The sequence below is a fragment of the Salvelinus sp. IW2-2015 genome, linkage group LG25 (assembly GCF_002910315.2).
Source record: "Salvelinus sp. IW2-2015 linkage group LG25, ASM291031v2, whole genome shotgun sequence".
In the NCBI taxonomy this organism is placed as follows: domain Eukaryota; kingdom Metazoa; phylum Chordata; class Actinopteri; order Salmoniformes; family Salmonidae; genus Salvelinus; species Salvelinus sp. IW2-2015.
The window spans coordinates 9,059,564-9,082,482 of NC_036865.1; the positions used below are offsets into that span (position 1 = coordinate 9,059,564).

The following is a 22,919-nucleotide window of genomic DNA, read 5'->3' on the forward strand; positions in this document are numbered from 1 at the left end:
ATTTAATTTCTCCGTGGCAGCCATCTCACCTGCGCCCTCGCCACTTCCCTGTTATTAGCGCCGTGGCTGCTGGCGGCACATATTTGCATGAGAGCCACTGTAACCAATTCCAATTTCAGCCAGAATTTGTTTTCCCAGACCCCATCTGCGGCTTTTCATTAGAAACTGCGGCGTTCGGTGAAAGGCACCGGTTGCGTTTCAGGTGGCCATTCATTCGCCAGCGGCACTGACGCTTTAAATTATTCGGGGTCTAATCATTGACTAAACAATAAAGCATTAATTCAGGGAAAATGACTCAAAGAGAGATGTGCTTAGAGGAAAAGGACTGGGGTCCCCAACAGTAAAAGGACTCTAGATCAGGAACTGGCTTGCGCACACACACACACACACACACATTATGAGAGAGCATGTCCTCTGGGAATGTGCTGTATGTTTTTCTGCCTGAGGCAGAAAATCAACCATTGAACTACAATGACCTAGACTCCTTGAGGTCCTAGAGCAACGCGCAAAACTACACTCATGACAGAGCTTTGTGACTCTCCTCACCGTCCCTCCACACCCCACCAAGGTGACCTTGACATCATCTCAGTGGAGCAACACCAGGACCTGGCAAAGACGAGGGGTGATATGAACCCATTGAAATCCATTGAGGATTTGGGTTTCTGTGTGTAGTGGTTCAGTAATCCCTCTTCCCTTCAGCCTGGTGACTATGTATTTACCTTGCATTCAACATTGATTGACAGTAATACAGTCATTATCCTCTTGGATTTCTGAGAGGCTTCTATCTTTTCCAGAGGCAATTAGGCACTAACACTGCGTCAGCCCTATCGGAGTATCTGTTCCTTTCAGTCACTTCTGCTCATTTTTCTCTTTACCGCTTGCTCCTTCTCTCCCTCCTCTTCTCCCTCCTTCTCTCCCTCCTGCTCTCTCAATCCATTTCTTTCAATCATTTCTCTCTTGCTGCCTCCTTTTCATGACAGCCAGCTTGGAGATATGAAAACTTGTGATTGACACACCAATTTCCTTTCTGCCATCACACACTGATGCCCAGATTTCTCAAGATTCTCTTCCTCTGTGCCTCCAGTGAAAGCAATAAATGGAAATATGAATAAAAACACATCGGAATTCAGATAAAGCGCTAAAAGACCTATTGAATGTAAATGTGTGATTATAACTGACACCAGTTGAAACTCCACATATTTTCTCCAAAAGCCTTTGCCTTTGTGTCACTAGTGTTTGTTTTACCCCCAACCAACCATGGGGTCATGAAATTAAATACACAATTAGGACTTTTACCAAAGGGGCATAACGTTCATTTTTGAGGGAGGAAATGCTGCATGTTTGATATCCTTTGAATCTTTGAAGAAAGATACCCTTTCACCCACTCATTATCATACACCTATCCAGATAATATGGTTAAACATATGTTAAAGTAGGCCTCAACGATTTGATCATTTTTCTATGAATATGCAAATACCTTGTTACAAGTCTACCCAGTCATTCCATGGCCACAACGATTATACAAGTTCAGGGCTAGAACACAGCTTATGATCTACCATGTGCAGTTTGTTTGGGTTGAGGGCTGTCAAATCATTGATATTGTTTGACATGACACTTTTTTTTTCTTTCAATTTTACTGCATTGCTAGGAACAAGTAACATAAGCATTTTGCTGCACACGCTATACCATCTGCTAAACTGTGTGTGCAACCAACTAACTTTGATTTGAATCAGTGGGAGTCTAGCTTGTCAAGGCTGAGTTAACTAGTCTCTAGTCATAATTAGTCTGTCTAACCCAAACTCCAAATAAAACCCACACATTCACTCCTTCTCCACTGTAAACTCTAACCTGCCACGCTCTAGTGTACACTCTTTGGCAAAGGCCTACGTTCACAAGACTGCTGAACTCAACGTGAAGGAACTGACAACACACCACTGCAATGGAATCACTTGAGGAGAAACGCAGAAAGCAAATGTGGATACATATTAAAAGAAAATTATTCTTGGCCCGGAGTCAATGCAAAGGCAAGAAAGATACTTAGCTGCAAGAAACCAAAAATCAATAGCAATTTATTCTCTCCTTGGTCTCCAAACAGAGAGAGTAAATAATCCGGACCCCTCTCGCCTGTCCCAGGAGTACACTGGCGTCTCTCCCTCTCCTCAGCCTCTATCACAGACTTCTCTGGCCCCTCGGAGTAGCACCACTCAGACTCAATACCTACTGCCACACAGTCCTGCTCTGCTAGAAGACATAGCCTATGGCAATTGGTAAGGATTTGGCAATTGACAAGGCAGGTAGTCCAGGTGTCTTTGATTCCCCTCTCCTGTGTTGTTTACATGTTTACACTTGAGTCATTTAGCAGACACTCTTATCCAGAGCCACTTAGAGTAGTGAGTGCATAAATGTTCATACTTTTTGTACTGGTCCCCCCGTGGTAATCAAACTCACACTCCTGGCGTTGCAAACGCCATGCTCTACCAACTGAGCCACACGGGACATGTTGTTTAGGCCTAGGCTATATATTACAGTTAAATTCAGTCATTTGCATTTTAATATCATATGAGCAAGATTATATCTTCCTAATGCAGACTCAGCTATTATTACAACTTGCTGTATTATCAAGGTGATTTAAAAAGTCCCATTTCACATGAATATAATGACATTCCCCATAATAAAAGTCTGTCTGTTTTCTTGTGATAGACCTAGTTCTGGGGCCGCGGCGTGTGCGATCATCAACATGAGAGAAATACTGGCCCTTCAGATTTCCTGGATGATGACGACTTTTCCCTCCCTTCAACACTCCCTCTCATCCCCTTCCCTCTATAGGCCTAGTGCAACTTATTACTAGACAAGCACCATTCAGCCTGCTCAAACTAAACCCTATCTCCTGGGGATGTGTGAGCCTGAGACAGTCTCAAAGTTGATGGGCCGGAGACTCAAGACACAATCGATCCGTCTTCCTCAGACCTTCACTCCCGAGCTTCTCAAAATCTGACAATTCAAGAGCGTGGAAAGGCTATTTCATTCTCTGGAGATATACCTCAGATTAATGTTGCTCTTGCCTTCAGGTTTAGCGAAGTTTATCGGAGACATTTCTTGAGAGCATCTCTCTGTTTTCTGTTTGCTCCAAGATGACAACAGTCTTCCTTCATATTCTAGGAGTAGAAGTGTCAGTCAAACTAAACCTTAGAAATCGACCAAAGAAACACCTTCTGGCCCTCCAAACAAAGTGTTGATAATAATAGGCAACTGAGTGACACCATTTTAATAACTTAGCAACAGGTATAGACTTAGACCTTTGCACAAATCTGAACACACTGAAAATATATCATCTTTGTCCTATACTTGACCGTGTATTGATAGGAACAAAAGGAAGATTAAAATATTAAACATGTTGCCAGATAGTGGTTAATTCATGGTATTCTGTCACTCAAACACCATCAAAAACTTGGGCCAGAACATCTGGCTACAATGCATCGGTCACTGGCTGGCACGTGTCGTGGATTTGACAGTGTCAGCTGCATGTTCACGTGAACATGTAGTAGAGCTGTTTACCTTAGAAATTATAACCCAGCAAGGTGATAGTACATCTTGTAAGGCTGAATGCAACTCTCGTGTACACACATACGGGCTATTCTACAAAACAGCAGCTTGTTATATTGTCAACTGACCAGTAGCAAGCCAAGCACAAAAACAACTATCTTATAAACAAGGCATCACGGGTTCGTGGAAATGCTGTTATTCACAAAATAACCTAGAACTGACAACGTCAAATTAATGGACGAAACGACTCACTACAACTTTCTCACATACCAATCATGCTGGGGATGTAGCTACGTCCTCTGGTTTTATTAAGGTGAAGAACTTCATGTCATACGACTGCTGGGGATCTCCATTACAGTATTTGCAAGTCTCGAGGACTATGGGAGATGGAGTCCTACTTGTTTCCGTATCATTATTATCTAGTTAAATGTACCTGGCAGCGTCCAAAATAGCTTTTTAGCTGTTTCATATTGCAACATATTTTACATACATTGTACCAGACAGAATCCTACTACGAACGTATCCAACAGGTGCAAAAAAACACATTCGGAGAGAGAAAAATACAAACTTGAACTTGACGTCATACCGGAAACGATCGCTTCAAACACCGGATGTGTTTTTTGACAGCATGCTTGCTTTCACTTTCAATGTTTTGATTTGATGTCAGTTGATGACAACAAACACGCGACTATTGCATATTGAAACGGAGACATTACCATTTAAGGAAGAAACGACGAGTTACTTTTAGGATATTCTTTACGATAATATGCAAGAAATGCCGGAACCACAGCCGTCTAAATGTGAGGGGGAGCGGAATCAAGAATGCATCCTACAACAAAGAATAGAGACGGTTAGCATTGGCAATAGAGTAAGATGTTTTCCCCTCTGTATAGCTAGCTACTTCAAATAATTGCACATTAGTGTTTGTGTGGTCACATTTGGAAACATTAACTGTAATACTACTTTGGCGTTCGTTCAAGCTGCATATCATGGAATCAATCCACCAACTCGGTTTTAGGATGATAGACCATCCACACACTAGCGGTCAGCTAGCTAACTACTGTAGCTACAAAGAGTAACGTTAATACTAAATGCGAAGCCTAGTGATGCTATCTTCAATGTATGCTATTCAAATTCTGAAGCCAACTAGAGAAAGAGAGTCCATTGGCCCTCCAGCACATGACACTGCTGTGGCATGAGTAGTTGCTTAATTGGGCTAATTAGCTAGTACAGTATATCACCTGCCATACACAACAGGTGAACCAATCACAAGGCAAGGGTTTATTTCCACTGCTCAGATGTTGCATGCGTCAACCACATCTACTGTGCCGTCGGGAAGCAGATTGCTATTACATACGATGTGGTTATCTGATATGTAAAATACCTATCCAGGCTTTGTAAGATCTGGCATGTGTCAGTAACATCTGAGCAGGTGAACAGGACCAAAAGAGATGTACCTGCCAGATTACATTGCAGATGCCTGCAAGATCTCACCATGCCTGGACAGGCATGCAACGCCTTCACAGTTCACTTCTAGCTGGGAAGGAACTCTTGAGCTGTGTTTGAAAACTCATACTAACTGAACTATTTGTGATGTGAATTGAGTATATAGTATGCTTATTGGTCATAGTATGGATATAGTTAGTATGCCAAAAGTTCCCGGATGTCATACTAAATTCGCCAAAATATGAAGTATAGGCAGAGGACACTATTTCCGTACTTTAGGGCCCATAATGCAATTCTTCAGGAAATAGGAGTGGCTACATGTTATTTTCAGATTTGAAGAAAATGGTGGAAAATATGCAGCTGAAGTACAACGAGAGCAGATGCAAATGTATTGCTTTAACTAATGATGACAAATGTTAAGAAAATGTTGAGCAATGTAATAAAGTAATGACTTTTCAAATAAGTTACCTTACACGTTATGTTGGCTGACAATTTGTTAGCTACACTGTCCTTACGAACCACATAGCATATAATTACAGTAGTATCTACCGGTATGTTAGTTGGCTACTTATACATCAAACTTGCCAGTATACTAGGGGTTATCTAACTAACTACCAACGTTTATTGACTTGATTATTCCCTTCATTCTTAGCTTAGCTAAATGGTATAGTCATTGTGCGTTCTTAATGGACATTCGGGTGCTTTCGTAAATTCACTCTGACTATCTACTCCGATTTCAAGGCACTCTCATCTGAATGTACTAGAGCGCAGAATAATGAATTTATGAGCGCTCAACTCCCGTTGAATATGGCCGGTGTCAGTACACATCTGCAAAAGGCGCAATTAAATTGTTGCCTGTAACCTAGTTAGTCACCAACGCTCTGGATAACATGAAAACTTCCTAACCAGCTCTGCTAGGGCGAGTAAAATGGTCAGAGTGGTCAATCTCATTTGTGTCTGGAAGTAGCTAGCAAGCTAGCCAGCGTTAGCTTGGGTGCTTGACTGCCGTTGTATGGTCAGAACGCTCAAATCAACCCTACTTCTCCAGTGTGCACCCCGAATTTACAAACGGACAATCTGACAACGCTCTGAATTTACGATCGCACTCCACATTGAATTTAAGAACATACCCGAAGTCGTAAAATGTCTAACTAGTAATTTGTTATGCTAACTAGCTAGCATAGCAACAATATCAACTTCCGGTAGACAGGCGAAGAGCTAGTACACTCAATTGAAAGCATACTGTTCATTTACAGTGTACTAAAATGAACTCATAGTATTGTAATGAAACAGGCAGGGAGCAGGTCTCGAACACTCAACCTTCTAGCCCGAAGTCCAGCGCACTATCGACTGTGCCGCAAAAGCATGCTCCTGCGGCAGATTCGATATGCGCGCTTATAATCCCAGGGTCGTTACAGTATGTAGTATATACTCATTAAGTATGTGATATACAGTATGTTAGTATGGCTATTCGAACACAGCTTTGGTGTAGCAGTTAAGACGTTTTTCCCGTGGGAGACCCGTGTTCAGATCCCACCCACGACAATGGTGCCCAACATGGGGCGCTGTCTCGTGGGAAAGGAGGTCAAAGGGGGTTAAATGTAGTGAAACTATGTAGTTAAGCGGTGGAGTTAGTTTACGGCACGTTCTTACATCTGGGACACCATAATCACAACGTTCTTCAACTGGTCGTTCAGAACAGCATCGTTTCTGTTGAGTCAAACGTTTCACACTATTGTGTCCTGCTGAATGTGGCCCAGGTTTGACACCCTTTTTAGAGATATAATGTTCTGATGATCAGAATATAGTCGTATCAACTAAAATATATGTATACTGAACAAAAATATATACTCAATGATTTTACTGAGTTACAGTTCATATAAGGAAATCAGTCAATTGAAATAAATAAATTAAGTCCTCATCTATGGATTTCACATGGCGGCGGCGCAGCCATGGGGAGCCCACTGGGGAGCCAGGCCCAGCTAATCAGCTAAGTTTTTCCCCACAAAAGGGCATTATTACAGACAGAAATACTCCTCAGTTTCATCAGCTGACCTGGTGGCTGGTCTCAGACGATCTCACAGGTGAACAACCCGGATGTGGAGATCCTGGGCTGGCATGGTTACACGTGGTCTGCGGTTGTAAAGCCGGTTGGATACTGCTAAATTCTCTAAAACTACGATGGAGGCGGCTTATGGTAGAGAAATTAACATTAAATTCTCTGGCAACAATTCTGGTGGACATTCCTGCAGTCAGCATGCCAATTGCACGCTCCCTCAACTTGAGGCATCTGTGGCGTTGTGTGACAAAACTACACATTTTAGAGTAGCCTTTTATTGTTTTAAGTAGGGTTTCACATTTTGGAGAGGTGGAAACTTTCCGTGGGAATATATGGGAATTAACGGGAATATATGGAAATTAACAGAAATATATGCAAATTAATATTAATACCATTTAAATGTAGATGTTTTTTGCATTGGATATATTTACCATATCATATGGAGACAGAAACATAAACCTTTTACCTTATCATAAGTAGACATAATTGCAAATGACTAAATCCTTCCAATAAAAAACAAAAAAAACAATTTAGTTACGAATTGAACTTTAATTAAATGAGTCGACTCTTCACATGGGATGATTTCACTGAACAACAAAAGAAAGGGAATATTGAATGATCCCCAATGATCCATCGCATCTCCCAAAAACGTTTTGAACATACAGTTGAAGTCGGAAGTTTACATACACCTTAGCCAAATACATTTAAACTCAGCTTTTCACAATTCCTGACATTTAATCTTAGTAAAAATTCCCTGTCTTATGTCAGTTAGGATCACCAATTTATTTTAAGAATGTGAAATGTCAGAATAATAGTTAAGAGAATGATTGATTTATTTCAGCTTTTATTTCTTTCATCACATTCCCAGTGGGTCAGAAGTTTACATTCACTCAATTAGTATTTGGTAGCATTGCCTTTAAATTGTTTAACTTGGGTCAAACGTTTCGGGTAGCCTTCCACAAGCTTCCCACAATAAGTTGGGTGAATTTTGGCCCGTTCCTCCTGACAGAGCTGGTGTAACTGGGTCAGGTTTGTAGACCTCCTTGCTCGCACATGCTTTTTCAGTTCTGCCCACAAATTTTCTGTAGGATTGAGGTCAGGGCTTTGTGATGGCACTCCAATACCTTGACTGTGTTGTCTTGAAGCCATTTTGCCACAACTTTGGAAGTATGCTTGGGGTCATTGTCCATTTGGAAGACCCATTTGCGACCAAGATTTAACTTCCTGACTGATGTCTTGAGATGTTGCTTCAATATATCCACATAATTTTCCTCCATCATGACACCATCTATTTTGTGACGTGCACCAGTCCCTCCTGCAGCAAAGCACCCCCACAACATGATGCTGACACCCCCGTGCTTCACGATTGGGATGGTGTTCTTCAGCTTGCAAACCTCCCCCTTTTTCCTCCAAACAGGACAATGGTCATTATGGCCAAACAGTTCTATTTTTGTTTCATCAGACCAGAGGACATTTCTCCAAAAAGTACAATATTTGTTCCCATGTGCAGTTGCAAACTGTAGTCTGGCTTTTCTATGGCAGTTTTTGAGCAGTGGCTTTTTCCTTGCTGAGCGGCCTTTCAGGTTATGTCGATATAGGACACGTTTTACTGTGGATATAGATACTTTTGTACCCATTTCCTCCAGCATCTTCGCAAGGTCCTTTGCTGTTGTTCTGGGATTGATTTGCACTTTTCGCACCAAAGTACGTTCATCTCTAGGAGACAGAGCGCGTCTCCTTCCTGAGTGGTATGACGGCTGCATGGTCCCATGGTGTTTATACTTGCGTACGATTGTTTGTACAGATGAACGTGGTACCTTCGGGCATTTGGAAATTGCTCCCAAGGAAGAACCAGACTTCTGGAGATCTACATTTTTTTTCTGAGGTCTTGGCTGATTTCTTTTGATTTTTCCATGATGTCAAGCAAAGAGGCACTGAGTTTGAAGGTAGGCCTTGAAATACATCCACAGGTACACTTCCAATTGACTCAAATGATGTAATTTAGCCTATCAGAAGCTTCTAGAGCCATGACATAATTTTCTGGAATTTTCCAAGCTGTTTAAAGGCACAGTCAACTTAGTGTATGTAAACTTCTGACCCACTGGAATTGTGATACAGTGAATTATAAGTGAAATAATCTGTCTGTAAACAATTGTTGGAAAAATGACTTGTGTCGTGCACAAAGTAGATGTCCTAACCGACTTGCCAAAACTATAGTTTTTTAACAAGATATTTGTGGAGTGGTTTAAACACTTAGGTTGGAGTCATTAAAAATTGTTTATGTAAACTCCCGACTTCAACTGTACATCTGTAAAATGATAGTCTAGAAACTAAAGCTTTGGTTGTATTCCTCTCAGGCTTCCATGTCTTCTCCTTGGACCTCCTCAATGTCCACCTCTTGAACATCAGACTCTGAGGCCTCATTTTCACTGTCACTTTTCAACCTTGTTGAGGGTGGCTCGTTGTCAGGCTCAAAAAGCCTCAAATTTGTATTTGTCAGCCTGTTGCGTGCTTTGGTGTGTGTGTTCCCAAACAAGGACCAGTTGCGCTCTGAGGCGGCTGATGTTGGTGGATTTGGAGGATGATTGAGGCAACAGGGGAAAGAGCCTCAGATACACAAAGTCCCTTCCACCAGGGGGCTGATGAGATATGTTGGCATGACTGCCATATTGCATCACCATCCCAAAGCCCTTGCTTGGAAGTGTACTTCGCCAGACTGCCAAGAACCTTACCCTCATCCAGGCCAAAGTGGCGAGACACGGTAGTGATGACACCATAGGCCTTGTTGATCTCTGCACCAGACAGGATGCTCTTGCCAGCATACTTGGGATCCAACATGTACGCTGCGGCGTGTATGGGCATCAGGCAGAAGTCTTCATGCTTTTTGATGTATTTCAGAACTGCAGTTTCCTCTGCTTGGAGCAACAGTGAAGTGGGCAGGGCAGTATGGATTTCTTCTCTTACATCTGCAAGCAGTCTGAACATCAGACAGGATGGCATTTCCTCCCTCAATCCGTGCAATGGCTACTGCTATAGGTTTCAGGCTGCCTACCACTCTCTCCCAAAATACATAATCCATGAAGATCCTCTTGATGGGGCTGTCCATATCGGCAGACTGTGATATAGCCATTTATTGGAGAGACTCCTTCCCCTCCAGGAGACTGTCAGACATGATGACAACATGTGTATGACATGTATGACAGGTGTATGCTGAGCGCAGAACATTCAGAAATCTCTTCCAATACACATTGCCTGTGAGCATCAGAGGTGAACCAGTTGCATAAACAGCTCGAGCAAGACATTAATTAATCAGCATTTATCTGACTATGTTCCTCCATTGAGTAAAAAAACGTCTTATTCCAAGAGGAGCATGAGCTGTTGCTATCGATAAGGTATCTGATTCATCATTTTCACCTCGAATAGGAGTAGAGCGACTTTTGTTGTTGAGGGAACTTTATGCACTTGGCCAGATGATTCTGCATCTTTGTTGCATTCTTCACATATGATTTGGCACAGTATTTGCAAATCTACACAGCTTTTCCTTCTACATTAGCTGCAGTGAAATGTCTCCACACATTAGATAGTGCCCGTGGAATTTTCCTGTAAAGATTAGAAAAAAAGGAGAAAAAAAWWAAAWWAAAATACAATTCCATGTACAGATAAATAGTTCAGCAGTTAGATTAAACAACTCCTTTGTAAAATAAATGTTTTAAAATTAATAATGTATGAAACCAGGTGAATTAACACTCCTCAGTTAGCAGGCTCAAGCAAGCTAAAACCCACATGGTAGCAAAAACTAACTAGCAGAAATTGTTAAGTTAGAAATGATTTAAACACACTTTGCTGTAGGCTACTATTTACTAGTTAACAAAAAATCATGTATGTCATATAAAATATATTCACCCCACCCAGTATTGTAATCAAAACTTACCAGAGAGCATGTAGTCCTTGGCTCAGACAGTGTAGTAGTGTGGGCTCAATAGCATCTCATTCGTGTGCAAGATCTAGAGAATCAGCTGTACATGTGATGGAAGAGTGCACTGTGCATGCAGAGGGTTGCAATTCCATTGAATTGGGGATTGTTTAACCAAAATATGCCACAAGACCTAGAATTGCCTTATGTGTATCCCACATAAAAGGTTCACTATTATAAACMAACTTTTTTGACGAATTTAAGCAAAATTCCCCAAATTCCAGGGCTTAACTTCTCATGGAAAATGTCCGGGAAAATTCCGGAAATTTACCGAAAAGTTTCCGACCCTTTGCAACCCTAGTCTCCAGCATAAGGTGCACCTGTGTAATGATCATGCTGTTTAATCAGCTTCTTGGTATGCCACACCTGTGAGGTGGATGGATTATCTTGGCAAAGGAGAAATGCTCACTACCAGAGTTGTAAACCAATTTGTGCACACAATTTGAGAGAAATAAGCGTTTTGTGCTTTTGGAACATTTCTGGGATATTTTATTTCAGCTCATGAAACACGGACCAACACTTTACATGTTGTGTTTATCATTTTGTTCAGTGTAGTAGGGCAATTCCACAGTAACGGAATTACGCTGTGACTCAGATTTTTCACTTTAAAATGTATGCCAAACGAAACCATTGGTTTCAAAGTTTAATAAACCATGCAACTTTATGCACAAAGACTACGTTGAACAATTTACACAGAACATTTCACACAAAACACATTTACTGGAAGAACTGTACAGCGGCAAAGTTTCTGTTCAGAATTACAGTAATATCTCCCAGTTTTTTTATGCGACCACATTTTCCAAAAACTCTTTTAAATATCTGCTCTGAATTAAGACTCAAAGAGGTCTGCAGAAAGAATGGGAGGTCTGGAGAATTTTGTTTTACAAAAACAGAGTGAATGGTCTGCTGGTTCCCAGCGTCAAGATTTTGATTGGATGTTGCATTTCAAGAACCCTCCCCCACATGCCCGTTACCAGGCCAGACCAAATTTGACACAATCATAGACCTCTATGTTTCACAAGTTTGGACATGACTGTACTGCACAGTAGAGTACAGCACCACACAGCATAGTAGAGTAGGGCTGGGAATTGCCAAGGACCTCACGATGCGATATTATCATGATACTTACAGTTGCAGTTGGAAGTTTACATACACTTAGGTTGGAGTCATTAAAACTCGTTTTTCAACCACTCCACAAATTTCTTGTTAACTAACTATAGTTTTGGTAAGTCGGTTAGGACATCTACTTTGTGCATGACACAAGTAATTTTTCCAACAATTGTTTACAGACAGATTATTTCACTTATAATTCACTGTATCACAATTCCAGTGGGTCAGAAGTTTACATACACTCAGTTGACTGTGCCTTTAAACAGCTTGGAAAATTCCAGAAAATGATGTCATGACTTTAGAAACTTCTGATAGGCTAAATGACATAATTTGAGTCAATTGGAGGTGTACCTGTGGATGTATTTCAAGGACTACCTTCAAACTCAGTGCCTATTTGCTTGACATCATTGGAAAATCAAAAGAAATCAGCCAAAAACTTGCAGACCTCCACAAGTCTGGTTCATCCTTGGAAGCAATTTCCAAATGCCAGACGGTACCATGTTCATCTGTATAAACAATAGTACACAAGTATAAACACCATGGGACCACACAGCCGTCATACCGCTCAGGAAGGAGAAAATAGAACTGTTTGGCCATAATGACCATCGTCCTGTTTGGAGGAAAGAGGGGGAGGCTTACAAGCCGAAGAACACCATCCCAACCGTGAAGCACGGGGGTGGCAGCATCATGTTGTGGGGGTGCTTCGGTACAGGAGGGACTGGTGCACTTCACAAAATAGATGGCATCGTGAGGCAGAAAATTATGTGGCTATATTGAAGCAACATCACAAGACGTCAGTCAGGAAGTTAAAGCTTGGTCGCAAATGGGTCTTCCAAATGGACAATGACCCCAAGCATACTTCCAAAGTTGTGGCAAAATGACTTAAGGACAACACAGTCAAGGTATTGGAGTGGCCAACACAAAGTCCTGACCTCAATCCTATAGAAAATGTGTGGGCAGAACTGAAAAAGCGTGTGTGAGCAAGGAGGCCTACAAACCTGACTCAGTTACACCAGCTTTGTCAGGAGGAATGGGCAAAAATGCACCCAAATTATTGTGAGAAGCTTGTGGAAGGCTACCCGAAACATTTGACCTAAGTTAAACAATTTAAAGGCAATGCTACCAAATACTAATTGAGTGTATGTAAACTTCTGACCCACTGGGAATGTGATGAAAGAAATAAAAGCTGAAATAAATCATTCTCTCTACTATTATTCTGACATTTCACTTTCTTAAATTAAAGTGGTGATCCTAACTGACCTAAGATAGGGAATTTCTACTCGGAGTAAATGTCAGGAATTGTGAAAATTTCAGTTTAAATGTATTTGGCTAAGGTGTATGTGAACTTCCGACTTCAACTGTAGGTGGCGATATGTATTGCTATTCTCACGATTCTGTATGTATTGCGATTCAAGGTTCCAAACATTGCTCACCGTGTGTCTGCTGCAGCGGGACAAGAGAGAGCCATGAGAAATAGAAATTAAAATGCTGAAAACAAATTGGCTCCCTATTTTAAAAGAAGATGGCGAAAACGCTATGAAGAAAAAATTCTGGCGTTTTGGTACAGGTACAGCCAACTAGCACAAAAATGATATTGCGACATTCTCAAAACGATACTTTATATCGTAAAAAATAATATCCCAATATGTAACTGTATTGATTTCCCCCCCATCACTACAGTAGAGTAGAGTTCAGTACACTACAGTGGAGTACAATGCAATACATTATACTGTACTCTACTCTAGTGTGCTCTACTGTACTGAATGGTACTGTAGCACTGTATTCTACTTTTCTTTACTGTACTTTACTGTTCTCTGTTGTGGTCTACTGTACTGTGCTGTCCAAACTTGTGAAACATAGACGTCTATGATTGGTTCAGATTTGGTCCAGCCAGGGCGGCTAGACCAAATTTCAACTACTTTTCAACATCCATGGACATCCGATGTCAGTCGGTGCTCAGTGGATGAGGATGTTTGTTACAGTAAATGAAAAGAGGGTAGCTGGTAGGTGTCAGTCAGTAAGAGCCGGTAGAGATTACATTAACTGGAGAAGGAGGGAGAGCGAGGCAGAGAGAGGGAGAGTGAGAGGGAGGGGTTGTCCAGACTGTTTTCACAGTCTTGCTTTGACCACCAGATGACAGAAAGAGAAAGAAAACAGTTATCAGTATGCCAGTGGAAGAGAGGATAGTAGCAGCTGACCAAACTGGGGGTTGTGAATACTATGATTTCACATTGTAGCCAATTTTAAAAGTAGTAATTCCATTACAGATTATTCAGTACTTCCATTATGGATTTGGTAATATAATTACGTGTTTTAATCACTTAAAGCTGCAATATGTCTCTCTTTGGGCAACCCGACCAAATGCATATAGAAATGTGTTATAAATCTATCATTCTCATTGAAAGCAAGTCTAAAAAGCGGTAGATCTGTTCTATGTGCATTATTTCTATGCTTCCCGTGCTTAAGTTTTATTTTTTATTTCGGTTTTGTACAATATTTATGGTTAAGGAAAATATATTTCACAGCAGTTTAGATGTTACAATGATTTTCCACACTATACTTGCTTGTTTTGTCACAAACTAAAATTAGGCTATTAGAATTTTTGCAACCAGGAAATGGCATAGTTATTTCTGCATAGTGTATCTTTAATAATTCATAAACTTGATATCAATAAAAACACTATATTTAATTGGTAGGTCTACCTTTACCTTTTACGTTACTTCTGTGAACTTTCATTATCCTCTCTGAGGGAGAGAAATTTGAAATTATCTTGAAGATTTTGGTAATGGAATTACACGGCACAAGTTTGTGTTTGTTAAACTTACAGAATGCAACTAATTTCTCAAACTATAGTGTTGATATTAGTTGACAGGGGTCTTTACTTCACATTTGTGTTTTGATGTATTTCTAATACCTTTTAAGACTTTTTCTGGTAGATGTTTTCTAAGACCCATCTGTTTGACCAGAAATCACATCCATTACTTATTCCTAATTTTTAGAAAAATGTATATGCTTTTATTTTTAAAAATATATATAGATTTTTAACTTTAATTTGACACCCAATTTGACATACTCCTATGGACTTCACATGCTGGTGGTCATGGGTCCTTTTACATGGAAATGCCCAGTATCGGCTTCATTCTGTATTTTCCACCTATAGAACTTGTATAAAATAACACTAGATGTTATTTCACTGTTGTCAGAGGGATGCACGAAGAAGACTGTACAGCTGAACTGCTAAAATACTGGGATTCTAGGATTATTCCAACATGTCAGATTGCCTTGTTTTCTAGCTCTGCCTTGTAGAAATGTTTGTTGTGTACACTTTAATAAATGCAAGGACCTGTTAAATCCGGGAACTGGTAAATGATGTAAACTTCATTAATATTCAAATTGAAAATGCATCAACGTAATGTTTTCTGCATCTCTTCAAATATGATGTGGCATATAACAACCCAACTTCCACGGTAAAATAATTGACTAAACACGATTCAATTTGCATATTAATGAGTGAGATGACAGATTATAATATTTGCCCTTTTTTCCCTTTCCCTTCAGGGAGCAACCATAATTTCAGGCATCTTATTTTCCTGGAATAGCTGATAGCTTTGAAAAAACAAATGGATAACTTTAAGAACAATGAAACTTAATTTTAATTGAATGTTCATCAAAGCCTTTCTGGTGACATTTTTGTTTCCGTGTGAGAGGAATTCTAAGTATGTACTGTATACTGAAGAAAAATATAAACTCAACATGTAAAGTGTTGAGTGTCCCATGTTTCATGAGCTGAAATAAAAGATCCCAGAAATGTTCCATACGCACAAAAAGCTTATTTCTCTCTAAGTTTGTGCAAAAATGTGTTTATATCCCTGTTAGTGAGCATTTCTGCTTTGCCAAGATTATTCACCCACCTGACAGGTGTGGCATATCAAAAAAGCTGATTAAACAGCATGCTCATTACACAGGTGCACCTTGTGCTGGGTTCAATAAAAGGCCACTTCAAAATGTGCAGTTTTGTCACACAACACATTGCCACAGATGTCTCAAGTTTTGAGGGAGTGTGCAYTTGACATTCTGACTGCAGGAATGTCCACCAGAGCTGTTTCCAGATAATTGAATGTTAATTTCTCTACCATAAGCCACCTCCGTTGTTTTAGAGAATTTGGCAGTGCGTCCAACCGGCCTCACAACCACAGACCACTTGTAACCTCGCCAGCCCAGGACCTCCATATCTGGCTTCTATACCTGAGGGATCATCTGAGACCAGGCACCTGGGCAGTTGATGAATCTGAGGAGTATTTCTGTCTGTAATAAAGCCCTTTTTGTGGGGAGAAACTCATTCTGATTGGTAGGTCCTGGCTCCCCAGTGGTTGGGCATTTGCCCTCCAAGGCCCAGCCATGGCTGTGCCCCTGCCCAGTCATGTGAAATCCATAGATTAGGGCCTAATTTATTTATTTCAATTGATTTCCGTATATGAACTGTAACTCAGTAAAATCTTTGAAATTGTTGCATGTTATATATAATTAACCTCAACAGTTATGTTTTGGCCTAGCTTTTTTGGTAACTTGTTAATGGAAGTGTTCTTTTACCCCTAAATGCTGTTATTCATCCTCCTTCTTGCTTCATACGTGTTTGTCACGGCGTTCTGTGAATGTCTGTTACCATTTTCTGTCAAAGGTGACACATTTAAACTTAGAAATAGTAAAAAAATACACAGAGCCTTTGAGGAAATTATAGCTTTTTAAATGTCAAGACTATTTTTCATTTGTAAAAGTCCTGAAAAACAGAGGTTACCATTTCATTCCTGTAAGAACTACAATTGAATGATTTGAATGCCCTCTTRCACTTCTTTGGGATCTTGACATCTACAGTTGAAGTCGGAAGTTTACATACACCTTAGCCAAATACATTTAAACTCAAGTTTTCACAATTCCTGACATTTACTCCGAGTAGAAATTCCCTATCTTAGGTCAGTTAGGATCACCACTTTATTTTAAGAATGTGAAATGTTAGAATAATAGTAGAGAGAATTATTTATTTCAGCTTTTATTTCTTTATCACATTCCCAGTGGGTCAGAAGTTTACATACACTCAATTAGTATTTGGTAGCATTGCCTTTAAATTGTTTAACTTGGGTCAAACGTTTCGGGTAGCCTTCCACAAGCTTCCCACAATAAGCTGGGTGTATTTTGGCCCCTTCCTCCTGACAGAGGTGGTGTAACTGAGTCAGATTTGTAGGCCTCCTTGCTCGCACACGCTTTTTCAGTTTGCACACACATTTTCTATAGGATTGAGGTCAGGGCTTTGTGATGGGCACTCCAATATCTTGACTTTGTTGTCCTGAAGCCATTTTGCCACAACTTTGGATGATTGCTTGAGGTCATTGTTCCAAGCTTTAACTTCCTGACTGATGTCTTGAGATGTTGCTTCAATATATCCACATAATTTCCCTCCTCATGATGCCATCTATTTTGTGAAGTGCACCAGTCCCTCCTGCAGCAAAGCACCCCCACAACATGATGCTGCCACCCCCGTGCTTCACGGTTGGGATGGTGTTCTTCGGCTTGCAAGCCTCCACCTTTTTCCTCCAAACATAACGATAGTCATTATGGCCAAACAGTTCTATTTTTGTTTCATCAAACCAGAGGACATTTCTCCAAAAAGTACGATCTTTGTCCCCATGTGCAGTTACAAACCGTAGTCTGTTTTTTTATGGCATTTTTGGAGCAAATACTTCTTCCTTGCTGAGCGGCCTTTCAGGTTATGTCGATATAGGACTCATTTTACTGTGGATATAGATACTTTTGTACCCATTTCCTCCAGCATCTGCACAAGGTCCTTTGCTGTTGTTCTGGGATTGATTTGCACTTTTTACACCAATGTACGTTCATCTCTAGGAGACAGAACGTGTCTCCTTCCTGAGCGGTATGGCAGCTGCGTGGTCCCATGGTGTTTATACTTGTGTACTATTGTCTGTACCGATGAATGTGGTACCTTCAGGCGTTTGGAAATTGCTCCCAAGGAAGAACCAGACTTGTGGAGGTCTAAGAAAAAAATCTGACGTCTTGGCTGATTTCTTTTGATTTTCCCATGATGTCAAGCAAAGAGGCACTGAGTTTGAAGGTAGGCCTTGAAATACATCCACAGGTACACCTCCAATAGGCTAATTGACATAATTTCAGTCAATCAGAAGCTTCTAGAGCCATGACATAATTTTCTGGAATTTTCCGAGCTGTTTAAAGGCACAGTCAACTTAGTGTATGTAAACGTCTGACACACTGGAATTGTGATACAGTGAAATAATCTGTCTGTAACCAATTGTTAGAAAAATGACTTGTGTCATGCATAAAGTAGATGCCCAAACCGTCTTGCCAAAACTATAGTTTGTTAGCAAGAAATTTGTGGAGTGGTTGAAAATGAGTTTTAATGACTCCAACCTAAGAGTATGTAAACTTCCGACTTCAACTCTAGTTGCTTTATGGAGAAAAGTGACAAACGGCAGTGATAGAGCCATAGATGGGAGGTGTATTACGTGTACAGCAACCCCTTTGTTGCGTTGTAGCCACTTAAATACTCTGCTTGACGTCACAACCTAGATCACTAAAGAATATATATGTATACACAGTGCCTTCGGAAAGTATTCAGACCCCTTGACTTTTTCCATATTTTGTTATGTTGCAGCCTTATTCTAAAATTCATTTTTTTATTTTATTATTACAATCTACACACAATACCCCATAATGACAAAGCAAAAACAGGTTTTTAGAAATAAAAACAGAAATATCACATTTACTTAAGTATTCAGACCCTTTCCTCAGTACTTTGTTGAAGCACCTTTGGCAGCAATTATGGCCTCGAGTTTTCTTGGGTATGACACTACAAGCATGGCACACCTGTATTTGGGGAGTTTCTCCCATTCATCTCTGCAGATCCTCTCAAGCTCTGTCAGGTTGGATGGGGAGAGTTGCAGCACAGCTATTTTCAGGTCTCTCCAGAGATGTTTGATCGGGTTCAAGTCCGGGCTCTGGCTGGGCCACTCAAGGACATTCAGAGACTTGTCCCGAAGCCACTCCTGCATTGTCTTGGCTGTGTCCTTAGGGTTGTTGTCCTGTTGCAAGGTGAACCTTCGCCCCAGTCTGAGGTCTTGAGTGCTCTGGAGCAGGTTTTCATCAAGGATCTCTCTGTACTTTGGCCGGTTCATCTTTGCCTCAATCCTGACTAGTCTCCCAGTCCCTGCTGCTGAAAAACACCCCCACAGCCATGCTTCACCGTAGGGATGGTGCCAGATTTCCTCCAAATGTGACGCTTGGCATTCAGGCCAGAGTTAAATCTTGGTTTCATCAGACCAGAGAATCTTGTTTCTTATGGTCTTGAGAGTCTTTAGGTGCCTTTTGGCAAACTCTAAGAGGACTGTCATGTGCCTTTTACTGAGGAGTGGCTTCCGTCTGGCCGCTACCTTAACGTCCTGATTGATGGAGTGCTGCAGAGATGCTTGTCCTTCTGGAAGGTTCTCCCATCTCCACAGAGGTACTCTAGAGCTTTGTCAGAGTGACCATCAGGTTCTTGGTCACCTCCCTGTCCAAGGCCCATCTCCCCTGATTGCTCAGTTTGGCTGGGCAGCCAGCTCTAGGAAGAGTGTTGGGGGTTCCAAACTTCTTTCATTTAAGAATGATGGAGGCCACTGTGTTCTTGGTACCCTTCCCCAGATCTGTGCTTCGACACAATCACGTCTCGGAGCTCTACGGACAATTCCTTCAACCTCATGGCTTGGTTTTTGCCCTGAAATGCACTGTCAACTGTGGGACCTTATATAGACAGGTGTGTGCCTTTCCAAATCATGTCCAATCAATTGAATTTTCTAGAGGCGAAAGAAACGCACACCTATTTAGGCGAGGTGCTGGCTAGCGGAATAGAACACTTGAAAAATGAAAGGAGAGCCGCACAGTCTAGGAGCTCAGATGCAATAATTTAATAACCTAATATCCAACGTTTCGACAGACAAGCTGTCTTCATCAGGGTATAATGATCAATAATCAATTGAATTTACCACAGGTGGACTCCAATCAAGTTGTAGAAACATCTCAATGATGATCAATGGAAACAGGATGCATCGGAGGTCAATTTCGATTCTCATAGCAAAACGGTCTGAATACTTTTGTAAATAAGGTATTTCTGTTTTTTATTTTTAATACATTTGCAAAACTTAATAAAAAACAGTTTTCACTTTGTCATTATGGGGTACTGTGTGTAGATTGCTGAGGATTTTTTCTTCTTCATTTAAGCCATTTTAGAATAAGGTTGTAACGTAACAAAATGTGGAAAAAGTCAAGGGGTCTGAATACTTTCCAAGGCACTGTATATCTAGGCATTGTATATCTAGGCAATACATTTAAAGTCGATGGAAAGTCTCTCCTAAGTAAGTCAAAACCATTCACTCATCAGTCATCTGCTTTTCTCTTTCCTTCACAGACCATGAAGATGGAGACAGATGTATTTAACCCTTCCCACACTGCAGAGCTCCAATTCCTCAGGTCACGGGTTCGGGAACTGGAGAAAGAGAAGGCCGAAATGGCGGCTGAAAACCAATGGCTGCAAAACATGCTAGTAAAGGGTGAGGATGAGTAAGGTCAATACAGTTTTATAATTCACCTGCTCTAAATTGATCACTTTCCCTCATGCGTGTTCCTTCTTAACTTTGTGGTGTCATCCCTCAGAAATCCCTGACCTGCTGTCTACCATGTGGCAGAACTTGGGCCAAGCCAACCACCCCCCCCACCCAGCAGTGTCCCCACAGGCTGTCTCCACAGCAATAGTGAGGGGCGAGAGCTACACATACACACACCACTCTGTGTCAGGACACTCTGGCCAAGGGTTCAGTCCCCCACTTCATCATCAGCCCATGTCCAACCGCTCAGCTATGACTCAGGACGACGTGAATGGAAGCATGTCAAACTTTGGACCCGAGATGGCCATCAGTGAGCACAGTGTGGACGGAGACTTAGAGCTGAGTGACATCACAGAGGACGACGACCCTCACAGCTCTCTGTTTGGCTCAGCAGCCGACCTACCCGGGATGAGGACATGCTCAGAGACACACTGTGTTAGTGGGACTGGCCATGTAAGGAAACCTGCTGTTCATTCCAGATAAAAACAGATTGTTAACGTAGCCACCATTAACATATCGAGACCTTGGGACTATATGGTCCTATCTAAAATGTTTGTCTAAAATGAGTTAGTCACATAATGGAGCTTTAGATAGTTCTACATATGTCTGAGAAGTTAGTAAAAATGTGAAATATGAAAAACTAGAAACCCATTTGAACTTGGCGCTGTAAGGTTCTATCTGCAGTCCAATCACAAGCCTGAACAAATACAGACGGACCAATCGGAACACGTCTTTGCCTTCTCCCTCTAAGTATTGTTCAGTGAAGACCATAATATTTCTGAGGATCGTAATACATTTCTTATATATTTGATGTGTCTGACTATCTTGGTAAAATTGTGTTATTTTATCATTAATCTATTCAAATAGCTACAGTTTTCTTAAAAACTGAACTTGTCTAATTCAGAAGTGTCTTTATATAGCCTTATTGAACCCAGATTGACATTTAAAGAGCCAGAAGGTTCTATATGCAGTTGCACCCCCCTCTCAGGATTTTGATACTCTGCACTTTAGGTACCTTTAAGGTGAGGACCTTAATGAGTTATGAAAGAATAATTCACTACAAAACAGTTCTGAGATCTGGGACGTGAAAAATGTGATGCTCAATATCTCTAACTATGCTTTGCGCAGATAGAACCAAATAGTCCCAAGGACAATGGGTTTTGATTCTGATCACAACTGTCTCCCAATTGGCTGTGCAGGTAAACCAGGTGGAGGTATACCCAAGTTCCGGCGTCTTCTGTGAAATGCGGTCTTGGCATGCAGCCAATCAGACGCAGTCTCCCACGGCGATGGCGCGCACTCTGTTGCTGGGCGTGTTCGACATGGACACCCTGCTGAACAGCAACCTGCGAGGGGGGCGGAGCCGCAGACCAACCTTCCCCAACCACCACACCGCCCTGGATCCACACAAGCTCAACGCCATCTACAGTAAGTGATTACCTGATCCTCAGCCTTACAAACAACCTTTACCACCTTACTTTGTATTTTTCTCCAATTTCACTTGGTCATTCATTGGGGAGTGAAAGCACTCACCTTCTCGATCATTAGAAAGATACGGTGGGGTCTGAAATGATTGACACCTGTAATAAAGATGATCAGTAATGACTGTATAAAATAAATAATTCAAATAATAATTCAAATAGCGATATTGTATGCTCCAAAAATTGGGATATTATATTACTTTAAACTCATACAATTGCTCAGAAAGGTAGGGATCGAAATTATTGGCACCACTAAACATTCTTATAAGTAAAGTAGTCCAAAAGTTTGTAGTCACAAGTTTGTAGTCATTGCGTATTAGGAATATGGGACAAAATACCAAACTTGTTGGATGCATTTGTTGTTCATTTTGACTGTGTTTCAGATTATTTTGTACCCAGCAGAATTGAATTCTAAATAATGTATTGTCATTTTGGAGTCACTTTTATTATAAATAAGAATAGAATGTGTTTCTAAATAATTCAACATTAATGTGGATGCTACCATGTTGATTATAGGTAATTTACAGAGGGTCAAAGATCATACCCCCAAGACATGCTAACCTCTCACCATTACCAATAACAGGGGAGATTAGCATTTTATATCATACCTCCAAGACATGCTAACCTCTCACCATTACCAA

The 22,919-nt window shown here is 40.9% G+C and overlaps 2 protein-coding genes across 3 annotated transcripts in view; one reads left to right on the forward strand and one right to left on the reverse strand.

Moving 5' to 3' along the window:
* prkn (parkin RBR E3 ubiquitin protein ligase) overlaps positions 1-4,047 on the reverse strand; it is an 88,698-nt gene extending 84,651 nt beyond the window's left edge. Inside the window, exon 1 of the mRNA XM_023970373.2 lies at positions 3,814-4,047. Coding sequence (XP_023826141.1) covers positions 3,814-3,820 — 7 coding nt within the window. The 5' untranslated portion in view covers positions 3,821-4,047. The remainder of the gene's footprint in view (positions 1-3,813) is intronic.
* Positions 4,048-4,164: 117 nt separating this feature from the next.
* LOC111951609 (uncharacterized) overlaps positions 4,165-22,919 on the forward strand; it is a 27,177-nt gene continuing 8,422 nt past the window's right edge. The window contains exons 1-4 of one of the 2 annotated variants that reach the window (XM_023969789.2): positions 4,165-4,411; positions 20,602-20,743; positions 20,847-21,250; positions 21,997-22,225. In XM_023969789.2, the coding sequence (XP_023825557.1) occupies positions 4,310-4,411; positions 20,602-20,743; positions 20,847-21,250; positions 21,997-22,225 (877 nt within the window). In that variant the 5' untranslated portion in view covers positions 4,165-4,309. The remainder of the gene's footprint in view (positions 4,412-20,601; positions 20,744-20,846; positions 21,251-21,996; positions 22,226-22,919) is intronic. The other variant, XM_023969790.2, reaches the window with a different exon arrangement.